Consider the following 25,674-nt stretch of genomic DNA (forward strand, 5'->3'; position numbering starts at 1 on the left):
GATCTCTTGGTTGGGGGGGGGGCAACCCCCTTCAAAGGGATGATTCACAGGACCTCCCACCTCGTGACTGCCAGTGCAAATCCTTACCCCACTGGCCTCTTCCACCAACCATTGCGGAATTCTGCTTGCAGAATAGAACGTTGGCCTGGCTGACTTTGTGTCATGTGTGATGGGGGAGTTAAAAGCCGTTCTTCACCATGCACTGGAAGACTGTCAGCAGGAATTTTGAGTGGCTGCCCTGACTTGGTGGTTGTGTGAATCGCGTCACAGGTTCTGCTTGGTGTGCTGAGTCCCGTGATTCCACGCATCTCACATAGGTGTTTTGGGTCTGTCTTTGAGCTTGTGGTGTTCTTCTTCTCCAGCAGTAATGAGGATGCCCCCAGGACCATTGAGGGCTCTGCCTGAGTGCTTAGACATGGGTTGCACGTGCGTGTGTGTTCCAGAAGGAAAGAGTGTCTTCTCTTCCCTGCCAGGACCTTTCCAGCACTCTTGGTTAGCTGCTCGGTTGGAAGTACCAGGAATTTACTGTTTGCATTTCTGTCCCTGTCCCTGTGTCCCCTCCCCACGTGGAATTTGCCTGCTTCTGGGGTGTTCTGTGTGGTTTATGCTCAAGCAGCGGCCCCCACTTTCCTCAAACTGCGAGGCTGTGGCTGTTTCAGCCGCCACCATCCTTCGATACCAAAAGCCAGCTCGGTTTTTCATAGAAAGACCTTTTTCAAGTCACAAATCTTGCTTGACATCTCTCTCCTCTCCCGGAGGGGATCATTTAAAAGTTGCAAATGACACCCAGGCAGGACCGGAATAGTTGGCAGGGCCAGGCAGGAGAGCTGGCCACAGCTATTTGGGGAGTGCCTGAGAGACTTCTCATAACAGCCAGGTAGCTGGAAGGCTGGAACCAGCTGCAGCCGGCCTGGCACTTCCAGCAGGTCCCATCCCAGCCGGCCTGTGTGGTGTTCTGGCAGGCTCCTGTTGCCCTTGTAGGTTTTCTTACCTTTGCATAAATTTCTTGCTGGGGCTCCAGCTCGTGCCTTCAGAGGGCAGGGGCTGCAACACTGATGGGCTTGATAAAGCACAGCTGAAATTTCTGCTCTCCCTGAGTAACTGAGGGAATGCATCCCACAACTGAGGTCTTTGCAGCCCTCCTCGACCTCCATAGCATCCTGTTAGCCTGTTCTCTGCCATGCACAGGTGGAGAGTTCTGTTGTGTACAATCACAGTCATGTTAATTGAAAAACGTGTGCCAGATTTCTCTGTTCTGTGTCACATAAGCTCCGAAATGGTCCCTCTACCCAAATGAGAGCCAGTTCAGACCTGCCATTGCTGGCTTGAACTTCCTGCTTCCTTGCCAGGACTGCGATGTCCAACTCTCCAGTGCCTGAGTCTTGCTTAGACTCCAGGGTTCATCTCGGGCCATAGACTCAACGGCAGGTCATTTGCATCAGTGATTTGGGTGGCATGTTACCAGCAAGGGCACAGGGGCACCAGCAGCTCCCTCTGGGCAGATCAGTCCACCTGTATGAAACCTTTTTTTGCTTCGGGATGTGTGGAATCTGGGGCTTGTTTAAGTGCTTGCTTTTTTCTAGACGCCTGTTGCTTAACATCAACAAACAAAACTAATATACGTACAAAGGAGGCGCCTGGAATACCCAGATTTCAGGGGTCTGTTTGTCAGCTGAGATCTCCGTTGCCTCTTCCACTGTCCTGCTCTGTGCAGGAATGCAGGTGAAAACTGATGATTGAATTGCCTGGCTGTGAGCGTTCTCAGTGCCCAGCTGGACAAGGGAGAGTAGTGCTCTTGTGGGGGAGGAAGAATGAAGACACTGCAGGCTGGGTTGAGCTGACCTTTGGGCTCGGCCAAGAACCTCGGCAGAAACAGGAGATGGAGGTGTGGCTGCTTCCATCCCAACATGGAAGTCTTGGGAGAGTCCAGAAAGGACAAGCTGGAGAGCTGGCTGGGCTGGGCAAGGTCTCCTTGAGGCAAAGCCCCTGGGGGGAGGGGGAACAACCCCAGGAGCCTTGTGCAGAAGCACGGAGGAGAGCTGGGTGGTCCTCTTCAAGCTGAGCTCTTGTGCAGACAGCAGACAATCCAGGCGCCTTCTCTGGCTTTTGGTGATCAGCAATACACTACAGCATACGCTGTAGAGAAGGGCAGGGGGCAGACAGGAGCAGGAAGCAGATGGTTCTGATGACTGGTTTCATCTGCTTGAGACAGGACTCTTGACTGCTTTCCTGGCATATTCCTTTTTTTCCTAAAGCAGAGCCAGCTTCCCCGGCCATTTCTCTCCCCTCCTCCTCCCAAATGTCTGCTTCTCCTATTTTGAAAAAGTAAAAAATAGGGAGGGAGGAGCCTTGGCAAAGTGTAAAACTTCCAGCGCTCCCTTCCTCCTGGACATTTCTGGTTGCAGCAGGTAACTTCTCAGCCCTGCTGACCTCTTTGAGCTGCTGTTTTTTGAGGTTGTCTGGAGTGTTCGGAGTATGAACCCGTCTCCCTCCTCTTCCCCGTCCCCTCCCTTCCTGCCTGCCTGACAGCAGTCGTTCTGTGTCTCATGAACCTGTTGGAAGTAGCTGCAGTTAGCTCTGGACACTGGAATCCCAGCCAGACCTGCCAGAACGGGGCCATTTGGTTTTGGAGCTTTGTACTTTGGCCAGGGCTTCAAGCTGGTCTTTGTGGTGGCACTGTCCATGCCCAGGAGAACCCTTGTTGCGCAGGAGTGTGGGGTGGGGGCAGCAGCTGGTGTTGTCACTGCACTTTTCTACCCAGCAGGTTAAGGCTCTTGCCCCGAGACAGGCTCGCTTCTGCTCATTTCTCCAAACACAAGAAGATGCCTGATGCGCCCCAGTAAGTTAGCTTGTTGACACATGCGTCCAAAGTGGAGGCAGAGCAGCATCGCAGCCCGACCTCTGATTTTGTAGGAAGTCGGCCCAATCAGGGGCTGTTCCCTTCCACTCCATCCCTTGTGGAACTGCAGACTTGAAGCTTTTGACAAAATGCTTCTGTCCTGCTGACTGGAATTCTCTGGAACAGGGATGCCCAAATGGAGTGCTTCTGATGCATTAAAAATCCCAGAGAATTGGCAGCTATGCTGCAAGGTGCCAGTTGTGTTGACAGAGTGGCTGCTGGTGCACCTTCATCTTCCTTCCCCATCAAGATGAGTGATTCTCGTCATTTCTCCTGCATGCTGTCACAGGGCTTGTTAGCGGGGCTGCTGACACGGTTCTCAGCTAATGATTTTGTACAAGGCTTTCCCTTGCTAGAAGGGCTGTATTCTCATTTGCCTCAAGGTTGGAACCACCAGCTGTCAAGTAGTTTGTGTTTTCTTTTGAGTTGTCTGTGAACCCCACGTCTCATGGTGTGCTGTTGGTGGGTGTCACACCTGGGATAAGAAGACTTGCGACGTCTTTGTAGGAGTTGCACAATGAAGCCCCATCTGGGTTCCTGATACCCTCGTCTCTCTGGGCATCAAACATTTCAGGAGAATAAGGGGATTTCCTGCTTCACCCGATTCCTTTCCTATCCTTGCTGCTCTCTTGGCCACTTGGGAGCGAGGCTCACAGCTGCCTTTCAGCCTCGGCCTCTTCCCTGGAGTGGCTAAATAAGAGTGCCACCATCAGACCTGGGGCTTTCACCCCTCCCTGTGCATCCATCAGTTCCCTTCAGTACAAGCAGGTCCAAGGTTCATTGCCTGCCTGACTGGCTTCATGCCAGCCAAGGGGATGGGTCTGTCACCTTTTCAGTATGCTATCCAGCCCTTAGGAAAAGGAAGATGTCAGGGCTGCTTTTCCACTAGTCACCTCCTCACTTCACTCCCTGGCTGGATAGAAAGGGTCTTTTGGAGGTCATTGCTTTCCACTGTTCACAATGTATGAAATCTGCATGGATTTCTCGAGTTCTGCCAGGTGCACCTTTTTAAAAAAAAGCAACTTATGAAGTCCAGCATTCACACTTGGTATCCCCCTTCCCTGTGTGCCTCTTCTCAAAAACTGAGCATTACAGGGGCTTTTTGTCTGCTGCATCTGGGAGCGTCTCAGCCCTGCCACTAGCTGCCTGCTTGTAGAGGAAAACCTCTTGAGTTGCCTGCCGCACTGCTGAACTCTAAAACCTCAGCCAGCCAGAGTTCCAAAACTTGCAAAATCTCCAGCCCTGGGGCTGTTAACTGGAGCACAGTGTGAATTGCCGCAAGGTGTCTGCATATCAAGGATTGTTTCGCCCTGTCTTGCACACTGGACCTTAGATGGCTATTCCAGGCCTCAACCTCTCCCCCAAGTTGCTCTTCTGTCTGGTTGCCTGGGCCTGCTCTGAACTCCCCTCACTTACACAGAGCTGTTGGGGTGTAACTTGAGTGCCTCTCTCTTCCCTTCTTCTAGCCTAGACTTCTAGCCTAGACTCCCAGAAGGTGCAGAGCATTAATCCGCTAGATCAGTGTTAATCTAAGCCTTGGGGAACATGGGGGGGGTCACCTTGCACTCTCTCATCTCTCATGCAGTGTTAACATGCAGTACCAAGGCATAAGCCTATCTCCCCCCCCCCCCATCATGACTACTCAACTTTTTGCCATCTTAATTTAGATTGCATTGATTTTTGTTCACATTGCACTTAGTTCCCATGATCAGGTAACAAAAACAAACTGTGCTGTGTGTGTGTGTATATATACATTTTTACTTTTGTAATTCTGTGTAGATACAGTTATCTACATTCCATCACGTGCAGTGTATAACCATGACTTGTCTGAAAAATAAATCTTCCCGGGTGTTTTCACTGACTTTTGGTGTCTGCAATTATTTTTCCCCTTCCTCCTCCTCCTCCTCACCTCTCTCAGTGGCCTTCCAGCATTCAGCTTCATTTTTCATAGCTGTCCCGACTCAATAAGAAATGAGTTTCATAGTCACTTAAATGCAAGGAGAAGCACTGACTGCTTCATTTAGCCCAGTATCCTGTTTTCAGTGGTGGTTGGCCAGGTGCTTCCAAGGAGCTCACAAGAAGAATATCCCTCCCCCCCATTGCACCTCCTCAATAGCCTGGCATTCAGCAGTATGCTGGCTATGGAGGCTTAGTTTAGTTGCAGGTACATAAGGACTTTTCTGCTGCCTAATGCAGCTTTCTGTGTCTCCTGGTGTCTGGTCATATATCTAAGGGAAAGATGTGTAGGCAGTGCTCCAACTCCAAAGCAGAACCAGAGAATTGGCAGAGGAGGGCAGTTAAGAGGAAAAGGTGCACTGCCTCCAGGATCAGCAGCAATCTACCCCCCCCCCCCATATCAGTTGTAGGGGAACCACCATGACTTGATGTCACTCGCCCTAGCAATGGCTGGTCGTTGCATTTATATACCACCTTTCTACCCAGACACTCAAAGTGGTTTCTATTTTGTAGTACACAGAGGTTTTCCACTTCTGTTTGCCTTTCACGTGTGTGACTGCTTGCCTCCTGCAATGGATCTGCACAAATTGAGCATGGAGGGTGAGGAGGCACCTGGTTGTGGCAGATACTCTTCAGGGCTCTCCTTGCTGAGAAAATGCATTTAACAGGGACCCATTTGCGGTAGGGATGGCACAGGGACCAGTGTGGGCAGAAGCAGCCCCGAACCTGTTGGGTGTTTACCCAACTCTGTTACAAGCAAAAGGGAATTTACACAGGCTTGCCTGGAGGAAGGTCATTAAAACCCATGGCTAATGATGTAAGTTTGCCCACCACAGCTTATATGTGGGTGGATCTTGCGGGAAAGAAAACATGCCATAGAGTGAGAATACTTTATTTTATTACTTCTCAAATGCTAAAGTGCCAGTCAAATCAACTCAGAGGCTTTTGGTGTGATCCTGCTGCAATTGCCCCCTTCCTCTCTCTGGTGGGGGAAGTGAGTGTAGTGGGGGAACAGAATCTCCATGGTCTTTCCTGGAAGAGGAGGAAGGGAAGGGATTTAACAACGGATGGGACTTGGTCAGGTTCCAGCACCCATTTTCTCCAGTGCTGGGCTGTGGGAAGGTGGGTGGGGGAGTCAGAACCATTTAGATCTTTGTAGTGGGGCACACCTTGATCCATGTCCTGGAAAGGAGGGGGGAGAGTGCAAACCTGGAGCATAATCTCTGTCCAAGGTGCTGATCTTGTTAAATCCCTCTTGCAAAGGACTTTCAGCATGGAAATACATGGTGAAGAAAATTTAACTCCATACAACAGGATTCAAATTCATGGTACAAAAAGGGGTGGGGTAAGATTTCTCCCACACTCTAGGCTTGGAGAGGTCCTGGGGAGCTATAAATCCTCATTTTAACCTCCCAACAAGACTGAGGTGAGCTGTGTCGAAAGCGTCGTGCACAGCAAGGGGGTTGTGTTCTTTCACTGGAAGAAGGGGGTGCAAGCTAGGGGGCTCCATAGGGTGGAGGTGGCTCTGGGAAAGGCTTGGCAGTCTGCTGTCATCAGAGTTGGAGGAGGGAAACCACTGAAGTTTTAGCTCCGGCTCTGCAAAGGAAGAGAAGAAATGAGTCCTGTTGATCAAACAGTCATTCCTTAGCTAGGATTGTGAGCAATGGAGTGGGATAGAATTCCAAGCAGCTAAAAATATGAAACGTGGGGTTATATTGGTAAGTGCAGACCCTTTCCTCTCATTCCTTCCTCCAAGCTGGAATTCCAAAAGAGGTCCCAGCTCTTACCCGGATCCTGTTGCAGCCTAGTCCACTTGTTGAGCCAACCCTGTCCAGCCTTTGGCCAAAACAATTTGAACTCCGTTGCAGGCTGCGGGGTGAGTTGAAAAGCCCTCTTAACCTGTTCTTCTCAGCCACTGGAGCCCTCTCCGGGGGTTGCCAGTGGTCACGGCCAAACCCTTGTTCGCTTTCAGGCCTTGGGTATTCACCATCCCAGGACGCAAATGTTTGGGGAATGTCGCCTGCCATATCCTCACTGGGCTCATTAAATCTTCGAGTGAGTCCTGAGTCTCTGTCCTCTGGTTCCAGTTTGTCTTCCAAACGCTCCAGAAGGGCCTGAAGTGAAGTGATGTCATGGGGTGGGGGGTGGGAATGTAATTATAGATTACAATTAGTTGCATACTTGCATGGAAGTAAGACTTATTATAGACAGGTGGAAATACTCGCAAGACAATATGGTTAGTTGAGGGGGGAGAGTAGTTACAATTAAGTGAATGGGATTATGTTCCAGCTGGGGGAGAGCTATGTAAACATGGGCCAGGATCAAGCCAAGTTAAGGGCTTTTAAGCTCTACTGATGTTGATGGAAGAGAATTAACCAAATCACACATTAAATCACATGTTTAAAATTCATCTTCTAATGGAAAAACAGAACATACTAGCATGTCATGTAGAACAGCGGTTCTCAAACTTTGAGGAAGCTTTACTCCCTCAGTAAGGGGAGTGGCAAGGATAGGGAAGCAATCCCCGGGATCGGGGGAGGTGAAGGGGGGCATCTTCCACTTACTTGGACTCAGTGAGGGCTGCTGGAGGCTGCAGGGGGTGTGGGGAGCTTGGCACAGCCCCCTGCAGGACTCCCTGAAGCTTGGAATCTTGAAACGGAGCACTTGCAATGTATCTCCTGCAAACAGGAAGTGCTCTGCAATTGCTCTGTTTCAAGGTTCCAAACCTCGGGCTTCCCACACCTCCTGCAGCCTCCAGCAGACCTCACTGAGTCCAGTAATTGGAAGCGCCCCCCCCTTAGGGAAACAATCCTGGGGAAGCAATCGCTTTCCTGCCTCTCCTCTTCCCTCACCCCTTAAAGGGACAGGGGAAGCATTACACAAATGGGTGGGTCACAACCCACCAGTTTGAGAACCACTGATGTAGAACACCTATTGTGCATGCAAATCAGCTTCAAGACCCGTTTGTTGCCCAGTAGGGCTGGTGGGGAAAGCCTGAGATCTGGATGAGGCCTGCTGCTAGTCTGTGTCCACAACACTGAGCTAAATCCACAAAGACCTTGACCCAGCATAAGGCAGATTCATACGTTCACAGGTGCATTCATGGCAGAGGCAAGATTTGAATCCAGAATTTCTGATTGGTAGCTCACCTGCTGTACTACACTCACTGTGCAGGTTCTCACATACAAACCTGAACCTGCTGCATCAGCTGGTGACTTGTGAATGTGCCTTCCCAGATCCAACACAGAACTTTTTAATTACCCCACCCACAATATTTCTGAAAGTCTGTTTGCTCAACTCTTGATGGTTCACAGCCAATCTAGTGATTAACATGCATGTGTGAAGCTGCACACTAAACACCGAGGCTGCTGTACCATCTCTTACCTTAAAGTCTGCCAGTTCTGACCCGTAGACTGGGTGGGCTTTGGGCTGCTCTGGAAGCTGACTGGCAAAGAACAAGACCAGCAGGACAGGGATGGTTGCACCCATGTTGTGGTCCGCACACTTCCTGGTCTCTGCTCTTCCTTCTGCTGCTTTGTTGGATCAGTCCTGAGGTTCTCCTTCTTTATACCCCTGGGACTGATGATGATAATGCCTGAGGAACGAAGCCCACCACATTCCATCACCCGCCTGAGATCCAGGAAGTTGGCAGCTGTTTCCCTTTTAAAGCCATCTGCCCCTTGTTAGCTGTGGCTGGGGTGGCAGAGGCTCCTTGACTTCCGTTCAGCTGGAATGACAATGTGATCACATTCCTGTTGACTCATCTCAAGAGGCTTCACACTTCCAAGGTGTGAAAGATGCTCTCCCTTTATCTCTCCCAGCAGCAGCCGCCTCTTTTTTGGCCAGGGACAATAATGAGCAAACAGGCAGGAAATCTGTGTTTGGATTATGTGCCTCCAGTGGCAGGACGTGATGCTGGTCTTTGCTCTCTACCCCTTCAAGGGGTAGGAAGTTCAGAGCTACCCTTGGCCTTTGTCTTCTTCAGCTTGTCAGCTCACTGCTGATGGAAATGTTGAGCAGGTAGCAGAAAGGCACAGGTGGGGCATCCTCAGTTGCCAGAGCAACCTCCTGACTTCCTTTTGGAGGCGAGTGAGCACCAGGGGCTTTCTGTGCCTGTCTGATGAGCCCACTCCTGAACGGGTGGAACCGCCTTCCATCCAATTCCTCTCATTCAGTCTTGGCAACCCTGCAGGGCTCTCCAAACAGGCATCTGTGCCAGCCTTACCTGTGGATGCTGCCAGGGTTGAACTTTATTGTTTTGCACGCAAAGCAGGAGCACTAAAGCCCTCCTCCTTTTCTCCATGCCAGAACCCCAGACAGCATCCATAGTTCCCCCAACCCACATGCTACACCAGCTCAGGCCCTCTTGATTACAGCAGGGGGCCTGCCTTGCACATTTCAGATGAGACCCTGGACCAGTGGAAAAATTAGGAAGGTATGGAAATAAGTGCCCCTGTCAGAGAGCACAATGAGCATTCAAAGGCACCTCCCTGACTACTGCACTCCCTCCCCCCATGAGGCCTGGCTGGCCCCTGTGGACTGTGCCAATGTTCCTTTTCCACTTGGCTTTTCCTTGAGTTATGCCTCTGTCTTTGTCCATTCAGCTGGTTCTGCCAGTTGGTCAAATTTGCTTACATGACAGTGGTGGCCTTATTGAGATGCCCTGACCCCCTTAGTGGAGTAGAGAAGCAGCCTTTAAATATGTCAAGGTATAAAAGAAGCAAGCCGATGAGTCAAGCACACAGGCAGACTGGGCTAGCCAGGCAGGGCTCCGTAGCAGGAGCAGGGTCCCAGAGCTCATGACCGTGTCCCATTGCAGTTCCCACAGGACTTTTGCCCCAAAGCCCTCAAAAGTGGACTCTGCTGTAGTTGCCAGTCCTGAAGCAATGCTGGTTCCGAGCTACGTTATCCCCCCCATCTGAGCACAGCAGAAGCCCAACGCTTTATCCTTAAAAAATTTATGCCAATAAAGGCATAAATGTATCCTTAAAAAAAACCCCAAACATCATCTCTTAACGACCCCATCAAGTTCATGCAGCTCCTTCAGTGCTAAAGATTCCCAGGTAATTTGGGGCAGGGGCTATAAGAGGAGGGTAAAGGGGATAATTTGTACCCAGGCCCAGAGTCAGCAAGGGGGCCCAGGAGCCAAAGATGGGGCCCCAGAAATTTCCTGGGATCTCACATTCTCCTATTCTCCCTTGATTTGCTGCCAGTGTGGCTGTTGCTGGGCCAAGGAATGCACACATGACGCTCCTTAACACAGTGTCAAACCTGGAAGAAAACTGGTCTGCTGCAGCAGGTCTTTGGTGTGTAGATCCGATTGCCATGAAGGAGTGTATAGGAGTTCAGGGACACAGTAGAGGGGCTACAGCTGCTGCAGAAGTATGTTGTGGTGCAGGCAGGGCACTTTCCATTCTAGTGCGGGCCTAAATACGAAGGTGCTAATTTTCTGCAATGATTTGCTATATTTAAAAGATTTTAGAGAGACTTGGGAGTGTATTTGGTTTTTTTCATTTTACTGTATCTAGCTGCCAACACTGCATGGGCAGGTAGACCTGGGCTCCGTATTGGGAAGCCCTGTAGATCTGGGCTCCAAAGACTTTTCCGTCTGCCCCCATCCTCTCCCTGCTCTGTCTGGCCCCATCCCCACCCCTGTTCTTCCTACTCTTGTCACCATCCACCCCTGCTCTGTTTCATCCCCTCCCTTCCCCCTTTGGGAAGGGGTCCAAAATAAACTTTGTACCCCCTGTTAAAATTTCTCTCAGATGCCCTGATTTGGGGTAAAAAAAGTCTTTGCTATGTCAATCTTGTCCCCATCATTGTTGCTCCCTAATGAGGTAATTCTTCCATGCTCCATGCCTTTTTGGTCTCGTTGTTGAATTTTTGTCTATCTCTCCCATCTGTAGGCTCTGATTTGCATAGCAACAAGGTGAGACAAGCTGACAGTGAGTCTACACAGGTTGAATGGCACATCCAAATTACCCCTCTTTTGCATCAGTTTAACCATCATGGCTTCCCCCCCAAAGATTCTGGGGACTGAAGATTAGTGATCATCTGTAGCCCCCCTCAAAAAAAGCATACAATTCTCAGAGGCAATGAGGAATGACCCACATAGCCCCTCCTTGACCTTAAATCTGTAAAATTGGGTCGAGGTCTATTATGAGCTGAACCACTGGCCAATCTGGAAACCTTCCACAGGGACCGGCCAACCAGGTGGAAGTAGAGCTTTTGGGAAAGGTACCAGGCTTAAAGAGGAAAGGGGCTGTGGAGGCTTTCCTAAAGAGGAAAGGGGCTTAAAGTGGAAAGGGGCTCCCAGAGGCTGTGGAGGGAAGTCTCAGGAAGATGAAGCAGGCTGGAGCGAGGCCCCAAAACAGCATGAGCCCAAGTGGCTGGGGTGGGGGAGGCCACAGAGAGGATCTGGGCCTTCCAAGGTGAAGGTGCTCCCAGGACCTACAGAGTGGCTAAGCCCTGGCCTGCAGTCCTTTGAGAAGCAGAGGAAGCAGGGATTTGCACACACACACACACACACACACACACACACACACACACACACACACCCTTTCCTAATGCCTGCACTACAGAACCACAACCAAGCTTGCCAGCCATGGTCAGAAAGTTTTCTTGTTATAAATAAAAAGGAAGAAGCAACATTCTATCAGGGCCTTCCCAGCAGATAGTGGCAAGAAACCCTGGCAACTGAGAACTTCCCTCATGGGATCCAGATGACACCCATTCACACAGCCCAACATGACACTAGGAAAGCAGAAGTTGAGCATTTTGATCCTCATGTTTTGGTCTTATGAACTCGCCTGGATGTTGAGATTAGCCCCAGACTGGAATTCCCTGCAGGGATCTGTTTTATTTCTCTGTGGTGCCTGCTGTTTTGGAAGGAGTTTGAGAACTGACAGTGCTGTGGTAATTTGGAGGGGTTTCAGCTCCATGAGATTTACCATTTTAAGTTTTCATCAGATTTTCCCATTTGATCCTTGGAAAAATTTGTTTTTTCAAGCAATGATCTTAAGAATCCTTCTGACAGATTTTGCTATATATCATGCTGTAAATTTTATTGTTGTCTAATAACATAATATTTTACAACCCGTTTCCCCCCTTTTAGAAACTGATTACTTAAATGTGAACTTGGACTGCATAGTTGCAGCAGAAGCATATTAACTTCCATCTTTGTGTTTATACATGGACATCTAAGTAATAATAATAATAATAATAATAATAATAATAATAATAATAATAATAATAATAATAATAATAATAATAATAATAAATTTATTATTATTATTATTATTATTATTATTATTATTATTATTATTATTATTATTATAAATCCTCCCCATTGTATTGAATATGTTTCAGTGCTAGTAGAGATCGTGTCATGGAGAACCTTTGAAACTTTGATTGGCAGATGGGGTACTTGAATTTGGTGTGGTTTTGCAAGTAATCCTTGTTTTAAAAAATAGCCTCTTTGGATAAGGAAAAATAATTAACAAAATTTATTTTGATCGAACAGGAAGGAGGGAATAGGGGAAGCAAATTGGACAACACAAGAAAAAAGAGCTTTTTTGTGTTTTGAGTGTTTTGTTTGTTTTTAATTATTTTTCAAGCATTGTCTTGGTGCAGAAAATAAGAAAGATTCTTTTAGAAAAACAACAAAACAAAACAAAAAAGAAGAAAAAAACCCAAGCCAACAGAGGTCAAATAAATAAGTTAATAAATAAATAAATAGGTGGAACATTCTGGAACATTTACACAATTTCTAGAAAGCACACGCTGCTGACTGGAGCATCTTCAGAAATCCGTGTGCTGACTCATAAGTTAGACTCCTTTTCTTTCCAAGATTGGGGAGAGGGGTGATGCAAGCCCAGCTGTCTTTTTCTTAATTTCTCCTGGCCCCTGGAAGCAAAAAGTGTAAACACTGTGGTTAGTGGAGGAGGCACCTGGAGAGAAAGAGTCCTTGCATCACTTCTACTTTCTGCCTCCCAAGGGATCTGTGTGTTCTGCTGACTGCACTGGCGATAAAGTACAGGTCCAACCTTGTTTACACAGATTTTTTATACACGGATTTCACTCAACATGAATGGCCACTGCAAATGAGAAGGAATGTGCTGATCCCTGGAGAAGGGGAAAAAATCCATCCCTTTAAAATCACAGTTTAAAAAACTGCTTTTCTATCATTCCATTCTTCAGCTGAGACAGGCAATGGAAGGGGGTCCTATGCATTTCTAATTGCTGACTGCCTCTCTAAAACTGTAAGAAAAGCTGTTTTTAAACCACAATTGTAAAGGGACACACTTTTTAATTTTTTAAAACTACTTTTATTTAACACATTTTATGGTATCAGCAGGGGGTTCCAGAATCAAATGCCTGAGGATGTCAAGGAGCAATGGAGGGGCAAGAAACCTGGAAGTATGTCATTAAATTGATTTTTCCGCTGTTTTTTTATTGACTGATTTTTTTATCCATGAGGGCTTCTAGAATGGAACCCCAGTGGATAACAAGGGACGACCTGTAACTGCCACAATTTATATTTCCACCCCCCACAATGTGGGAATAGCCATTTCCCCCAAATGGGGGGATTCCAATGAGGGGGATAGCCATTCAATTCTATTCCAAATCGGAGAGCCACAGAAGCCCCTCTGTGCAAAGTGAACTTTAACAGAGATTAACTGAATTCCAGCTGCAGCCCGATGCAGGCTTCCGAGCCCCTTGAGACAAAGTGAGACTTGCAGCTGAATCGCACGTGCATCGAACTGCACTGCAAGTCTGCCTAACGCTTGTCTTCCATCTTCCTACTGGCAGATTTGAAGGCTTGGACATCACAAGCAACTTTTTTTCTTCTCTTCCCCCCTCATGAGATCATGAGTGTCACAGAGCTCTTCTTCAGGCTTGATGTTACACAAAACAAGGTGGGGGGGAAGAGAAGAAAAAAAAGTGCTTTAGTTGGTCCTAATAAAGGTATCGCCTCATTTGACTTCAGGAGTCATTTTTCTAATGAACAAACACTAGTAATGATGAAATATTCGTCAGCCTTGATGATTACTATTATTATTTATTTCCTTATTCTTGTCTTCAGAGATTTTACAGTAAGACTGATGACCCAGATTTGTGCTTTGAAATAGCCCTCAGGGGCTGAAAAAGGAGGTCTACCTCCAGAGAAAAGGGGAGAGAGAGAGAGAGAAGCATTCACAGTTATGTGAGACTGGGATCATTTCATGACTGGAATTCCCAAAATCTTTTTATTTTTCAAAAGCTGCTGCCAATTTGGATGAGGGTCATGGCACAGGGAGGGAGAGGAGAAAGAGCCTTCCTTTCTCTACCATGTCCCAATTAAAATCTCTCTCTCACTCGCTTGCTCTCTCTGCATGAATTGCTGCTCTCAGCTTGTCTCCTTACAGTCAAAAGGCACATCTGGAACACAGAGTCAAGCAGAGACACAGAAGGTGGGCTCTGCGGAGGGTGGGTCATTCTTGCTCTAAATGGCACCAAAAGTCAACCTTTGGGGCTGAGTAAGCCTGACCAAGTCTTGCATTTTGATTCAGAAATCTAAGTGCGGCTAATGGAGTGGGAAGGCCCTGCAGACCAGACGCAGCTCAGAGGGGCTCACCTTTGCATCCCATGCCACTCACAGACCCAATCCTGTCCAGCCTTCTCCCAAAACAGCCGGATTCCCGCATGCTCTTTGGCGCCTGTAAGCCTCTCATGCGCTTGAGGAGGGAGCTCCGGTCAGAGAAATAGGGGCTGGACTCCACCCGGGGCTCTGGTTGTTGGTCAAAGCTGTCACTGGGGAACTCAGCCAGGTTCCCCTTCTGGATTTCAGGGTCCTCCAAGTTTGCATTGTCCTGCAGCTCTTCCATTAGGGAGATTTTCTCATCCAGCCTCTCGAGAAGTGCCTGAGATGGAATGAAAATTTCTTGTCAATCCAATTTAACCACCAATTTCCTCCAAACTTTTCTACCTCTCTTGTTTTTCCCATGCCTGCTAAAACAATTTCAACCAATGCAGCTCTTCCCAGCAGGGAAATTCAGTGGAGGGGGAAATGACACATGACTCCCCAACTCAAAATGTTGCTCCAAAAACAGTGTTTGGAGGTTCCCCTCCCAGTCATTTGGCCTTTCCTAGCAACCCAAATCTATGTTAACAAGAACCCAACAGTGGATGGGTAACAAAAATACTTCTGTTTATAACAAGAGCCAAGTATTGTGAATGTAGACAAGTGCTTTATTAGAGAATAATAGAAGACCAGTTCTTGCCCCATGGAGCTTACAATTAATCTTTCAACCATGGGAGAGACAAGACCATATTTTATGCCACTGAGTTTGTGACCCTCTGAGAATACAAGGTTTCACCTGTTTTGTCAAATCAAAAACCTATCTCTCTGTCTCCAAGAGCAGATAGGCAGGTGTGTCTGGGAAGCTCACAAATATCGCATGGAATAGCAGCCCCTTCTTCAGCATCTGATAATCAGAAGGATCCTACATGCAGGCTTTACTTTAGCTATTACCCTCCCCCCCAAAAAATTTGTCTGATCCCATTTTTAAGGATGCTAATTACCTAGTAATGAATTTAATAATGGCACATTGCGGGTGGAAGGACAGACTGATAGGGCAACCATCACTAAGAACACTTGGAAGTGAGACTTCCTATTTAGCTATCTTGGTTAATCTCTGTTGATAGCCCTGTTCTCTGTGGGTGCCTCCAATTCTTGACCAGTGGCCATTGTGGCAACTGATTCCATCATTTAAATTATGCTCTTAAATATCACGTCGAATGGTAATCAAAGGACTCCATTCCTCTAAAATCTAGATTTACAAAACCCACAGTTCTTACCTCCATGCTGGCCAGCTCCTTGGCCGGGCTGAAGATGTTGATGGGGTGGGCCCTGGCATGCTGGAAGCAGAGGACAAGCAGCAAGGAGAGACTGGTGAGAAATGACCCCTTGGTGTCCATGCTGTTGGACAGGTTCTGGATGTTGAAAAGGCTTTGAAGAGTGAATGTCCTTCTTCAGAGGAGCTTCTGTCTTCTATTCCTCTTCTCTGCCCTGTGCTGGCTCCGTATCCCGACTGCTCTTATATACCCTTTGGGTAGGAGTCCTGCTTCCTTTGGCTATCGGTGGGATTATCTAGGGCACATTCCAGTCCCATCTCTGGTATGCAGCTACTGCCAGAGACGATTCCCTTTATTAGGGTGTCATTAGGCAGCTGCTAATGACCGCATGCGAGTCACAAGTCAATGATTTCATGCCGTCTGCCCTCGCTGCTGATACCGGGGCAGAGATTACGTGGGCCCTGATGGACATTCTTGCAGTTTTACCTATGAGTTTCCCAGGTTGATGGCTTGTTGGGGAGGGACGACCCTCAAATGTCCGGAAAAAGTACACCATGGAGTAATCACCTTGTATAGGAAAAAGCTGTGGGGCAAGAGGGCAGCTTTTGGAGAGGGCTGGAGTCGGGTGACACAGCAAGCTCTACAAAGTGCCATTCCTATATATGGAATCGTGAGGGTGCCAGATTACCCAAGGCTGTGGTTCCTTTTTTTCTGAGTGCCTTTGTGGATGACTCCTCTCTTGAGCGTCTCTTGAACATTCCTTTGGGGTTCATTTCCTTGCAGTGCTTAATTCAGGCCTTGTGGAGTTGTGGCCTGTTGGCTCAAATACTCTTGCTTCTAATCCTAATGTGCTTGGATAGGTTGTGACTACTTGTTACCCAAAGAAGGCATTTTGCATGTGCTCAGAGACATTGCTGCAACCACTTTACATGTTTTGGGTTCAAGTTCTGGTCTTGAAAATGTGTTCCAAGGCAGAAGCACAACTCAAATGCCATCTTTTTGAAAAGCTGAGATGATCTTTCTCCAGAGAGCTTCTGTGACTGGGAATAAGTATAAATCATGAAATAAGGACTAGCAGCGCAATCCTAGACATGTCTACTCAGAAGTAAGGATGCAGTTTTTTTAGAAAAGGGGCATAAAAATTCTTTAAAGAAATAAAAGTCCTGTTGTGTTTGGTGGATTTTACTCCCAGGAAATTGCGTATAGGGTTATAGCCTTAAAGTTAAGGCCAAATGTGATGTGATGAGAGCTGGTGTGGCATAGTGGCTAACACTGCAATTCTGCACACACTTATCTGGGAGTAAGTCCCATTAAACTCATTGCAGCTTACTTCTGAGTAGACATGCCTAGGATTGCACTGTCAGAGTGAGTGTGAATTGAGACTTCCCCCACCTCCCAGATCTTATCACAGTGATGAACTCAGTGTCTTCAGCAAGAAACACCCTCATTTGGAGCCTAGGGCTCCCAGCTCATGCTTTTAACTGCCAACCCTAATATGGGCAAAACAATACTAAACTCATAGGGTTCTTGTATGGATTGCAGCAAGACAATATGTTTAACACTTGGAAAGTGCAATATATATGCTAATTCAGTAGCATTATCTTCCCCTGCAGGCTGCAGCTTTGGTGGAATTTGGAGTACTATATAGTCTGGAATGGAATCTCGATTCACACTTAGCAACAGTGAGTTCCAATAGTTCTGACTGTCCTGGACTGTATCCCTGACACTCCAAAACATGCTGAGGTTCCTCAGCACACAATCCATGTGAAAAATATTCCCTGAAGGAAGACAGCTGGCTAAGCAGGGCTTCAACCCCCACATTTGTGTCTAGAGAATCCCTTTATTTGGGGAATTGTTTCTTCCTGGCAAAAGGAAAATTCACAAGCAATTCTGGGGTGATTTTTCTGCAGCAGTTCAGGAGAACAAGAGGGGGTGGACTCCTCGCAGGTGGCAAGAAGAGGTGTAGGTCAGAGGTGCAGCCCTTGTAATGCATAAGGAAGGCCCCAATATTGATGGGCAGGTAGGACTGAGAAAGACCCTTTGTTGTTTGAATTCCTGCAGAGATGCTGCCAGTCAGTGCAGAGAAATAGGTCAAGACATGGACTCGGGGCCTGTCTGAGTGGTAGGCAGCTTTCCATGTTCCCTGAAATGCCAATGACACTTGGCTGCTGTCCAAGGTCCTGAATTTGCTGCCCTCTGGCTGGAAGGAACACGTCAGGTGTTTAACGGCGGATCTCCCCCCCTCCCCCCGCAGTTATCAGTGAAGTCTGTTCCTTTCATGAGGCTTCTGGAACCTGGATTCTGTTTAGGGCCTCAAGAAAAGGAGAGCTTCTTCCAGTGCTGCTGCTAGAAGCATGAGCCAAGAAGACCAGATACCAATTCTGCTCTGAGCCACACATGGAAGCCTTAGTCACGTCCCTCTCATAAGGAGGCTGCCATATGGAGTCAGGCCTTTGAACCATGGAGCTCACTGCTGTCAACACTGACCAGCAGGGGCTCTCTAAGGCTCTCTTTATTCATTATAGTCTTTCTATACTGCGTTTCTGGAAGACTCGTAGGCTTAAGTCACATAGAATCAAGGCAGTTGGCAGGCAGGAAGTTTTCTCTGCCCTACTAGGAGATGGTTAAATATTACCAAGAAAAGGTATATGACTTTTTAATCATGAAACATACATTGCTTGTTCTTCCTTCAATTATTGTTATTTATTGTTATTATCTTCAAAGGGAGGTTTGTAGTTCTCTGAGAGCCTGCATTTTTGGTGTTGCTGCTTTCCAAAGCCCCATACATGCGAAGACCTCCATTTCTACAAAACATTTATTGATATGCACACCCAAAGCCCCCAACCCAGTAAAAAGACAAAAGAGAACGTGGTCCCACCAACATGAAATATATAAAAACTGTTTACAGTCTGTGAAGATGGGTTTTATACAGTGTGAGGATGGGCATGATTCTGAGAGAGGGGAGAGTTTTCAAACAGATTAACAGTTCATTGGAAAGAGAATCCTTTTTCAAAAAGTCCTTGGGAAAATGAAAGAAAGATTCTGCTTTGGGTTCAGCTTCTGGGTTTCCTCCAGGAACCTAAAGAGGAGGAAAAGAGAAGCAATGAGGGTCATGTAAGTTAAGGGGTCAGCTCTGCGACAAGAGAGCAGTCAGGCTGGCTCTTATTCCCTCTCCAGGAGTCAGACTGGAAACTGCACCAGGAAACCACCTGAGCAGTAAAACTGTTCCCATGAGTGAATGGGGTGCCACCTGGTCACACAGGATCCCTGCTTTGGCAAGATAAGAAACCACCAGATGTGACCGCGGAGTGAGGCTCTTGTGCAGGCTGACATGTGACTCTACTCCAAGGCACACATAGGACCCTTCAACGCCAGCTGCCAGCACCTCTGTGGAACCGACTCTTCAGCAGAACAGTCATCAGATACAGCAGCTCGGTCCTCTCTGCCTGTTTCCTCTTTCTCCCCACTCAAAAACTAAGCAGCACATGCAATGACATGCTCTGGTCTTTGAACTCTGGGAATTCTTGCTGTCTTCTTATTGTCTGTGAAACCTGTCCAGTTTTTTGTTTTTTTTTCCGATTTCTGTAAGAATATTTAAGCTGTTGAACTTCATCCAGCAGGATGAGAAATTAGAACAATCACAGTATAATACAAAGACCTTTCCTTCCTTCCTTCCTTCCTTCCTTCCTTCCTTCCTTCCTTCCTCATTGATTGATTAATTTATTCGTTTATTTAAAATATGAATAGCCCCCACTTAATCATATTGACATGAGCAGGCTAGCTTGTTCCAGTTGAAATTACTGAATTTTGTTTTTCTTATTTGTCTCCTACTATCTGACATGGTGACCACAATCTACTACATTTCAAAGTGTTACAAACCTTAGACAAACTGGAGTAGCTTTTACAGAAACAGCATAGTTAGATGTACATACCTAGCAATGTAATGCATGAATGCAACAAATGAGCCTTTGGAAATATGTGCGTCAAGCTCATTGGAAAGCTAGGAGTGGCTGCTACTCCCTGCCAAATGTGTGTTGATGGCAAACCCAGGTTTATTTCTATGGCATGTGTGAAACACTTCCCCCTCAGTAAAGTTCTTAAACAATACCTACGGGCTTTGTAGATGTTGCAGCCGAGCCCTGTCTGGGTTCCAATTCGTTCAAGCCGAGTCCCAAAGCACCCAGAGAAATGCCTCCTCCGCTTTGGAGAGGCCAGGAATCTCCTCCACTGGTCCACCACTTCAGCCTGATGAAGGGGAGATGGAGACCAGAGCTGGCCAGCATAGAGGTCAGAGTACAAGCTGTCGCCCACATCTCCGGCCCCATAATCGGGAACCTGAAGATCCAGGTTTTCCCCTTCCCCTTGCTGAAATTTCTCCTTCAGTTGCTCAAGAAGGTCCTAAAGTGGAAGAGGAAATAAAGAGCACATCAAGCATCTCTGCAAGGGCAACAGGGAAGCAACTGCCTCTGTTTGCTGTGCTGTGAAGGGCGACACGGCTGGCTGCTATCCGCACACTGGATACTCACCAACAGTGATCCTTCTTCATGGAGAAACCACATTGCATCAAAATGGCAAAACTGCTATTTCCCCCTTTGAAAGTGTGACCTTAAGGGTTACTTCACAGGCTTGCTCTTAAATGCCCCTGATGGATTTTCAGGCAATCCTATTGTATATCAACATGCCAAATCCAGTATTTTTTTAATACCTCTGCTTCCCCTCCAAAATCCTGTACTGAACATGATCCATCAGGGGAAAAAGGAACTGAAGAAGGAGGATCAAAATTGAAAACCTGGAAAGAAAGTCTAGACTGGATAAATTTCTGCTTAAAAAAGATTTCCTTCTTGGGGGCAAAGAAATCCCCAAAAGGGGTGTTTGACTGGACCCCTTCCAGTTTTCCCTCACATTTGATTCTTGCACTCAGAATTGTCTAGACTGGGCCATTGTGTCAGGGCCGGCAAAGATCTTCACTGCCTTACTAGCTCTTCCACAGGTGAGTGTGTTGAGAGCATCCAGAGGATCAGAGCTTGTGAAGGCATTCTCTGCTTGCCTTTACTTTTCCAGATTGAAGGCCCGTTCCTATCCAACCTGCAGCCCTGGTGCAGCCGCAATGCAGCCCCCAGTTCAGGGAACAAAAGTTCCCTTCTTCCCCCTTCCCTCCTTCTCCGTGACTACCTCCCCACTGCAGGGTGCTGCCCATTGGCACAGCTGCACCAGCACTGGAAAGCTGGATGCGAGTGGGCCAAGGAACCACTGGGGGTGCCTTGCTTGAGAGGGCCCCCCCCGCCCCGGAGCTCCTTGTCCACTCATCGGACTGCTGGAGAGTCAACCATAGGACCGCTGTGAGGTTTGAGGAGCTGCAAACAAGTGGCGGGTGAAATGCTGTGCACCATCCTAGCCAGAAAAAGGGACTTTTCCCTAAGAATGTGGAAAAGTCCTCTTCCATAAGAAGAACCCTGAATTGTGCCCAACTAGATGCCCCTGTGAGGAGTCTACTAGCAAGGCAAAATCAATTGGCATGCAGGGAAATACTGCTCCTGAACATGGAGGCTCCACCTGGCCATCAAGACAGAGCTAAATCTCTCCTCCGTGAATTTGAGTACTCCCCTTTGGAAGCCTTCTAAGCTGAGAGCTGTCCTCACGACTAGTGGTACAGAATGCGTTGCTCATGTGAACACTCCCTATGTGGCACTTCTCCTCCCCCTTTTTCTCACCTGCAAGGACTGAAGCTCCTGGCTAGAAGGACTCCGTGTCACCGGATGGCTTGAACCCAGCCCTGCATGCAGGAAAACCAAGACAAGACAGAACCAGCCAACCATGGAGGGGCTGTTCATTGTGCCTGTTCCTTTCAGACCTGTGATTTGTTCAGCCTCGGCCTGGGATGTGGAACGGCTTCTTGTGCAAGTGGAGAGCCTCCTTTATAGCCCCTGGAGAGGAGGTTTCCTTGCTGCTTCCAGCCGGCCAGACACCAGTGTGCAAGGCCATTTTGCTCTGATAAGGAAACTGGTTCCAGCCAGCAGAGTGAGGAGTTTTGCCTGTTAGAAACAGCAGGGCTCAGCCCCCACCCTGAATGCAGCAATTAGAGCCTGTCTCCTGTGCCACCAAACTCCTTGGCTCCCGCTGGATGTGGCAAAGCCATTTGCAGCTCTTGCTCCCCCTTGAACCTTGCAGGGAGTTTCCAGCTGGGAGAAGCTCATAGCTGAAGCTTCTTGGCTGGTCTATTCATCACCATTAGGCTTGTTCTGACAGGTTGTGCCAGAGTGCTCTGGCCAAGGAAGCCGCTTCTCTGGCCTCTCTGCTGTCACACTAAGTGCTCTTGAGAAGGAGAGTAAGGATAGCTTATTGGCTGGACACCCTAAGGAGCCTGATTTCTCCTGGAGCCTCCTGAAGCAGGGCTGTGCTCTCACACCTGGAGGGAGAATGGAGGAAAGCACTTTCAGCCAAAGGTGTCCTCCTGCTGGTTCCTTTGAGGCTCTTGAAGGTGAAGGATGTTGAAGGTTGTCTGGTACTAGCAGACTTTTCCAAAAACAGGCCTTTTATAACACAGAGTTTTATGATGGGGTGTTCCAAAGTGTTGTTTTGCAAGTTCTGAGCCACAGCACAAAGACCTCAACAATCTGCATGAGATTCTCAGCTGTGTTAAAAATAACATTAAAAAAGAAAGCACCTTCTGGTCTCCTTAGAAGCCGATGCCTCCTTCCGCAGCCAGACTGGTGCACTGCTGTTTTCCTCACCCCGTGCGTTGGTGGCAACCAGCCCCCTTACCGATGGAAACCTTTCCCTATGTATCCTGCACCCTGGTCAACATCAAAGGACGCCTGTCATCATTTATATGCTAATAGGAACAAACACATCACCCAGGGCTTCAGACTGTAGCGTTTAATTAGAGTGTCTTTTATGCGCAGGAGGGAAATGCATTCTCTTGCACATTTTAATTGAGAGAATTGTGGTGCAAGATGGACCAATAATGACATGCATTTATTTTAATGCATGGGTCTCTGGCCTGCCGGTCCTGGAGTGCACTGGAACAGGACTGATATTTCCAAGAGGGTGTGAGGGGAAGATGGATGCTGGCTGATAAATAGTTTGAACAGATAGAGAGGTTTTGATCTGGATTTTGCCACTGCCCTGTCCCCTCTGGCAAGAACGAAGCTCGTATTCTTGAAAGAAGTTTAAAAATTCTTTAAGCACCAGCAACCAGGGTTTTCCACTCACTCATGCTGGTTTCACACCATGTACATAGGAGGGTGCAGTGGTGTTGCTAGGGAGATGCAGGTGGTGCAGGCCGCACCGGGTGACACGCACAGGGGGGTGATGTGCACGGGGGGAGTGACACGCTAAAATCACGCTGGTTAGGGGTAACCTGATCACATTATATACCATTGGATGCGTGCTGTCCAGCTGAATGCAATGCAAAAAACCAGAGTGAAATATTTCCTTTCTATCAAAAGTTAAGGCCAAAAAACCAGAGAACAAAAAATGCATGACGCCCTATAGAAAGTGAAACTGAGCCATATTGCGTGTTTACTCATGAGTAGGCGAACGTGCCTTAGTCCATCAGAAAGGGCAGGCTGAGAGGAATCCAATGACACCAGAATGGTCCTGATCTAATGAATGCAGCCCCCAAAAACACCTGAGAAGAAAGTCCCTCCCTCCAAGCAGTCGAATGTATTGAGCCCTATGGAAAGCAAAACTAAGTCTCACTGTCATGTTTACTCACGAGTAAGCAAACATGCCTTGGCTGGTGGTCAGGCCAGGCAAAGGGGAATGGGAAGCCACCAGAATGGTCCTGATCTGATGGTCCTGATCTGATGATGAGCTCAACAAATCCTCCAGAAGGCAGCCCCCCCCCCCACTAAAAAGGATCAAAACAGAGGCTTCAGCTGATAAGGTGAATTTTTTGGGGACTTGCAAAGCCAGGTGGGTCCTGATAGAGATATGCTTGAAATATAAGAACTTAAATTGAACTGGGTACTGGGTAGGGGTGAAAATCTTACTGATTCTTGGGGGGGGAGGGGTGTTATTGCAGGCAGGCTACAGAGAAAATTCACTTTGTGGAACAGGGCTGACTTCCCCTTATTTAATTATTTGTTTTACTTTAATTATTAATACTTATGTACATAGGACATATTTTATTTTATTTTATTTTATTTTATTTTAATTTGCCTGATGATGTCACTCCACCATGACATCACTTCTGGTGGGTCTTGGACCGATTGTCATTCTAAAAAGTGGGTCCCAGTGCTAAAAGTTTGAGAACTGCTGCAATAAAGTGTTAGTAAGTTGACACCCTGGGGGGGTGACACCACTATAATAATAATAATAATAATAATAATAATAATAATAATAATAATAATAATAATAATAACTCGGTATTTATATACCGCCTTTCTGGTCATCGGATTACTCCTCTGACTTTATTCATGGCGGCTTACATAGGCAGGCGTTTCTAAATCCCTCAAGGGGATTTTGACAATCATAGAGGTTCTCTCTTTCAAGAACCAACAACATTTCAGGTGGATTTTCCAGGTCTGATCTCACGTCTGGCCTCCAGTGCCTCCCACGCAAGCTGACAGCAGCTCCCACACGGAGGGCAGCCAAGACGCTTCTTCGCTCAGAGCAGATGGAATAACTCGGCTCAGCTTGTCAGCTGCTTCAAGGTCTCGCCGTTCAGGGAGCTGCCGGTGTCCTCGAACTGGCGACCTTCTGATGTTAACTTTGGGCTAATGGAGGCTCTACCCTCTAGACCAGACCTCCTGCCACTAGTGACCAAAATCACTAAAATCACAGTTTGGAGGAATAATACCATCATGTTATATATCAATCAATGTGTAATTTCATGCAGAAGGTGTTCTATCTTTGTTCTATCAAAGGTACAGCCGAAAAACCAGTGGGGGCAGAGTGATGGTACATCACCACACCACACCCACCACCTGGGGTGTTGCCCCGCCCACTGCATGGGGGGGCCTGCCACTGGGAGTGTGTCACTTGCAATAATAATAATAACAGGTATTTATTTACCGCCTTTCTTGGTCTTTATTCAAGACTTTATTCAAGGCGGTTTACATAGGCAGGCTTTATCTAAATCCCTATTTAAATAGGGATTTTTACAATTTCAAAAAAGGTTCTTTCTTTCAAGAACTACTACATTCAAGGTGTTTCATTCCGATCTGGCTTCACATTCTGGCCTCCATCCTCCCACGCTCCGAGCAGATGGAATTGCTCGGCTTCAGCTTGCCAGCTGCTCCAAGGTCGCACGGTGCCGGTGGCCTCAAACTGGCGACCTTGTGGATGTTATCTTCAGGCAGACGGAGGCTTTACCCTCTAGACCAGACCTCCTTGCAAAGTTTATTTAGCTCTGTTGGTCAGCACAGATTGGCAGCAGCTCTTCCAGATTTCAGGCAGGGGTCTTTCCCAGCCCTACCTGGAGACGCTGCCACAGATTGAACCTGCGACCTTCTATGTGCAAAGCAAGGGTTCTACCAGGGTGCAACATCCCGTCGCCAATTCACTAGCTAGGAAAATTGGCTTAGTTCAAACCCTTTCTCTGTTCAAGTACAGAGTTCTGCAGCAATTACTCAGTTCAGCTTGTTGAACAGAACAAAACTTTTAATGAAAGTTTTTCAACTTTCCTTAAAAAAAAAATAAATCCACGTTTCTGGCCCTTATGACTGCAAAAGTACACTGGAAAGTTTGGCATCTCTAGGGTGGGCAATTTCTGCCAAAAGCAGAGAAACTACAGCAGGGGGCTCAACTAAAGGTGAATTATTGAGTTTTGTGTGGTTAGGTGCCCTCCTGAGTTCTCTACATGGTGGCTTACTCTTCCAATGGTTGGTCAAAAGGCCAAATGCAACAGGGGAAATATCTGCAGACGTTCTTTTTTTGTATAATGCAGTTTCTTTAAGAAACACTCTCTGAATTTTTGTGATCTGAAGTTTTGAGTTTATTCGTTTGTGTAGGTCAGTACAAGAGGACACACACACAAG

General features: G+C 47.4%; 3 protein-coding genes across 3 annotated transcripts; all 3 read right to left on the reverse strand.

The window, feature by feature from the left end:
* Positions 1-5,764: 5,764 nt before the first annotated feature.
* LOC136660482 (natriuretic peptides A-like) lies at positions 5,765-8,402 on the reverse strand. The gene is made up of 3 exons (XM_066637688.1): positions 8,240-8,402; positions 6,643-6,969; positions 5,765-6,451 (listed from the first exon to the last, which is right to left on the reverse strand). The coding sequence occupies exons 1-3, from the start codon at positions 8,342-8,344 to the stop codon at positions 6,440-6,442; spliced, it is 444 nt and encodes a 147-aa protein (XP_066493785.1). The 5' UTR covers positions 8,345-8,402; the 3' UTR covers positions 5,765-6,439.
* A 3,935-nt stretch (positions 8,403-12,337) lies between these two features.
* Positions 12,338-15,977, reverse strand: LOC136660475 (natriuretic peptides A-like). Its single transcript, XM_066637678.1, has 3 exons — positions 15,695-15,977; positions 14,472-14,757; positions 12,338-12,760 (listed from the first exon to the last, which is right to left on the reverse strand). The coding sequence occupies exons 1-3, from the start codon at positions 15,812-15,814 to the stop codon at positions 12,744-12,746; spliced, it is 423 nt and encodes a 140-aa protein (XP_066493775.1). The 5' UTR covers positions 15,815-15,977; the 3' UTR covers positions 12,338-12,743.
* Positions 15,978-18,381: 2,404 nt separating this feature from the next.
* Positions 18,382-21,563, reverse strand: LOC136660574 (natriuretic peptides B-like). Its single transcript, XM_066637834.1, has 3 exons — positions 21,403-21,563; positions 19,804-20,089; positions 18,382-18,770 (listed from the first exon to the last, which is right to left on the reverse strand). The coding sequence occupies exons 1-3, from the start codon at positions 21,520-21,522 to the stop codon at positions 18,745-18,747; spliced, it is 432 nt and encodes a 143-aa protein (XP_066493931.1). The 5' UTR covers positions 21,523-21,563; the 3' UTR covers positions 18,382-18,744.
* Positions 21,564-25,674: the final 4,111 nt, after the last annotated feature.

The sequence above is a fragment of the Tiliqua scincoides genome, chromosome 9 (assembly GCF_035046505.1).
Source record: "Tiliqua scincoides isolate rTilSci1 chromosome 9, rTilSci1.hap2, whole genome shotgun sequence".
NCBI classification, from domain to species: Eukaryota; Metazoa; Chordata; class Lepidosauria; order Squamata; family Scincidae; genus Tiliqua; species Tiliqua scincoides.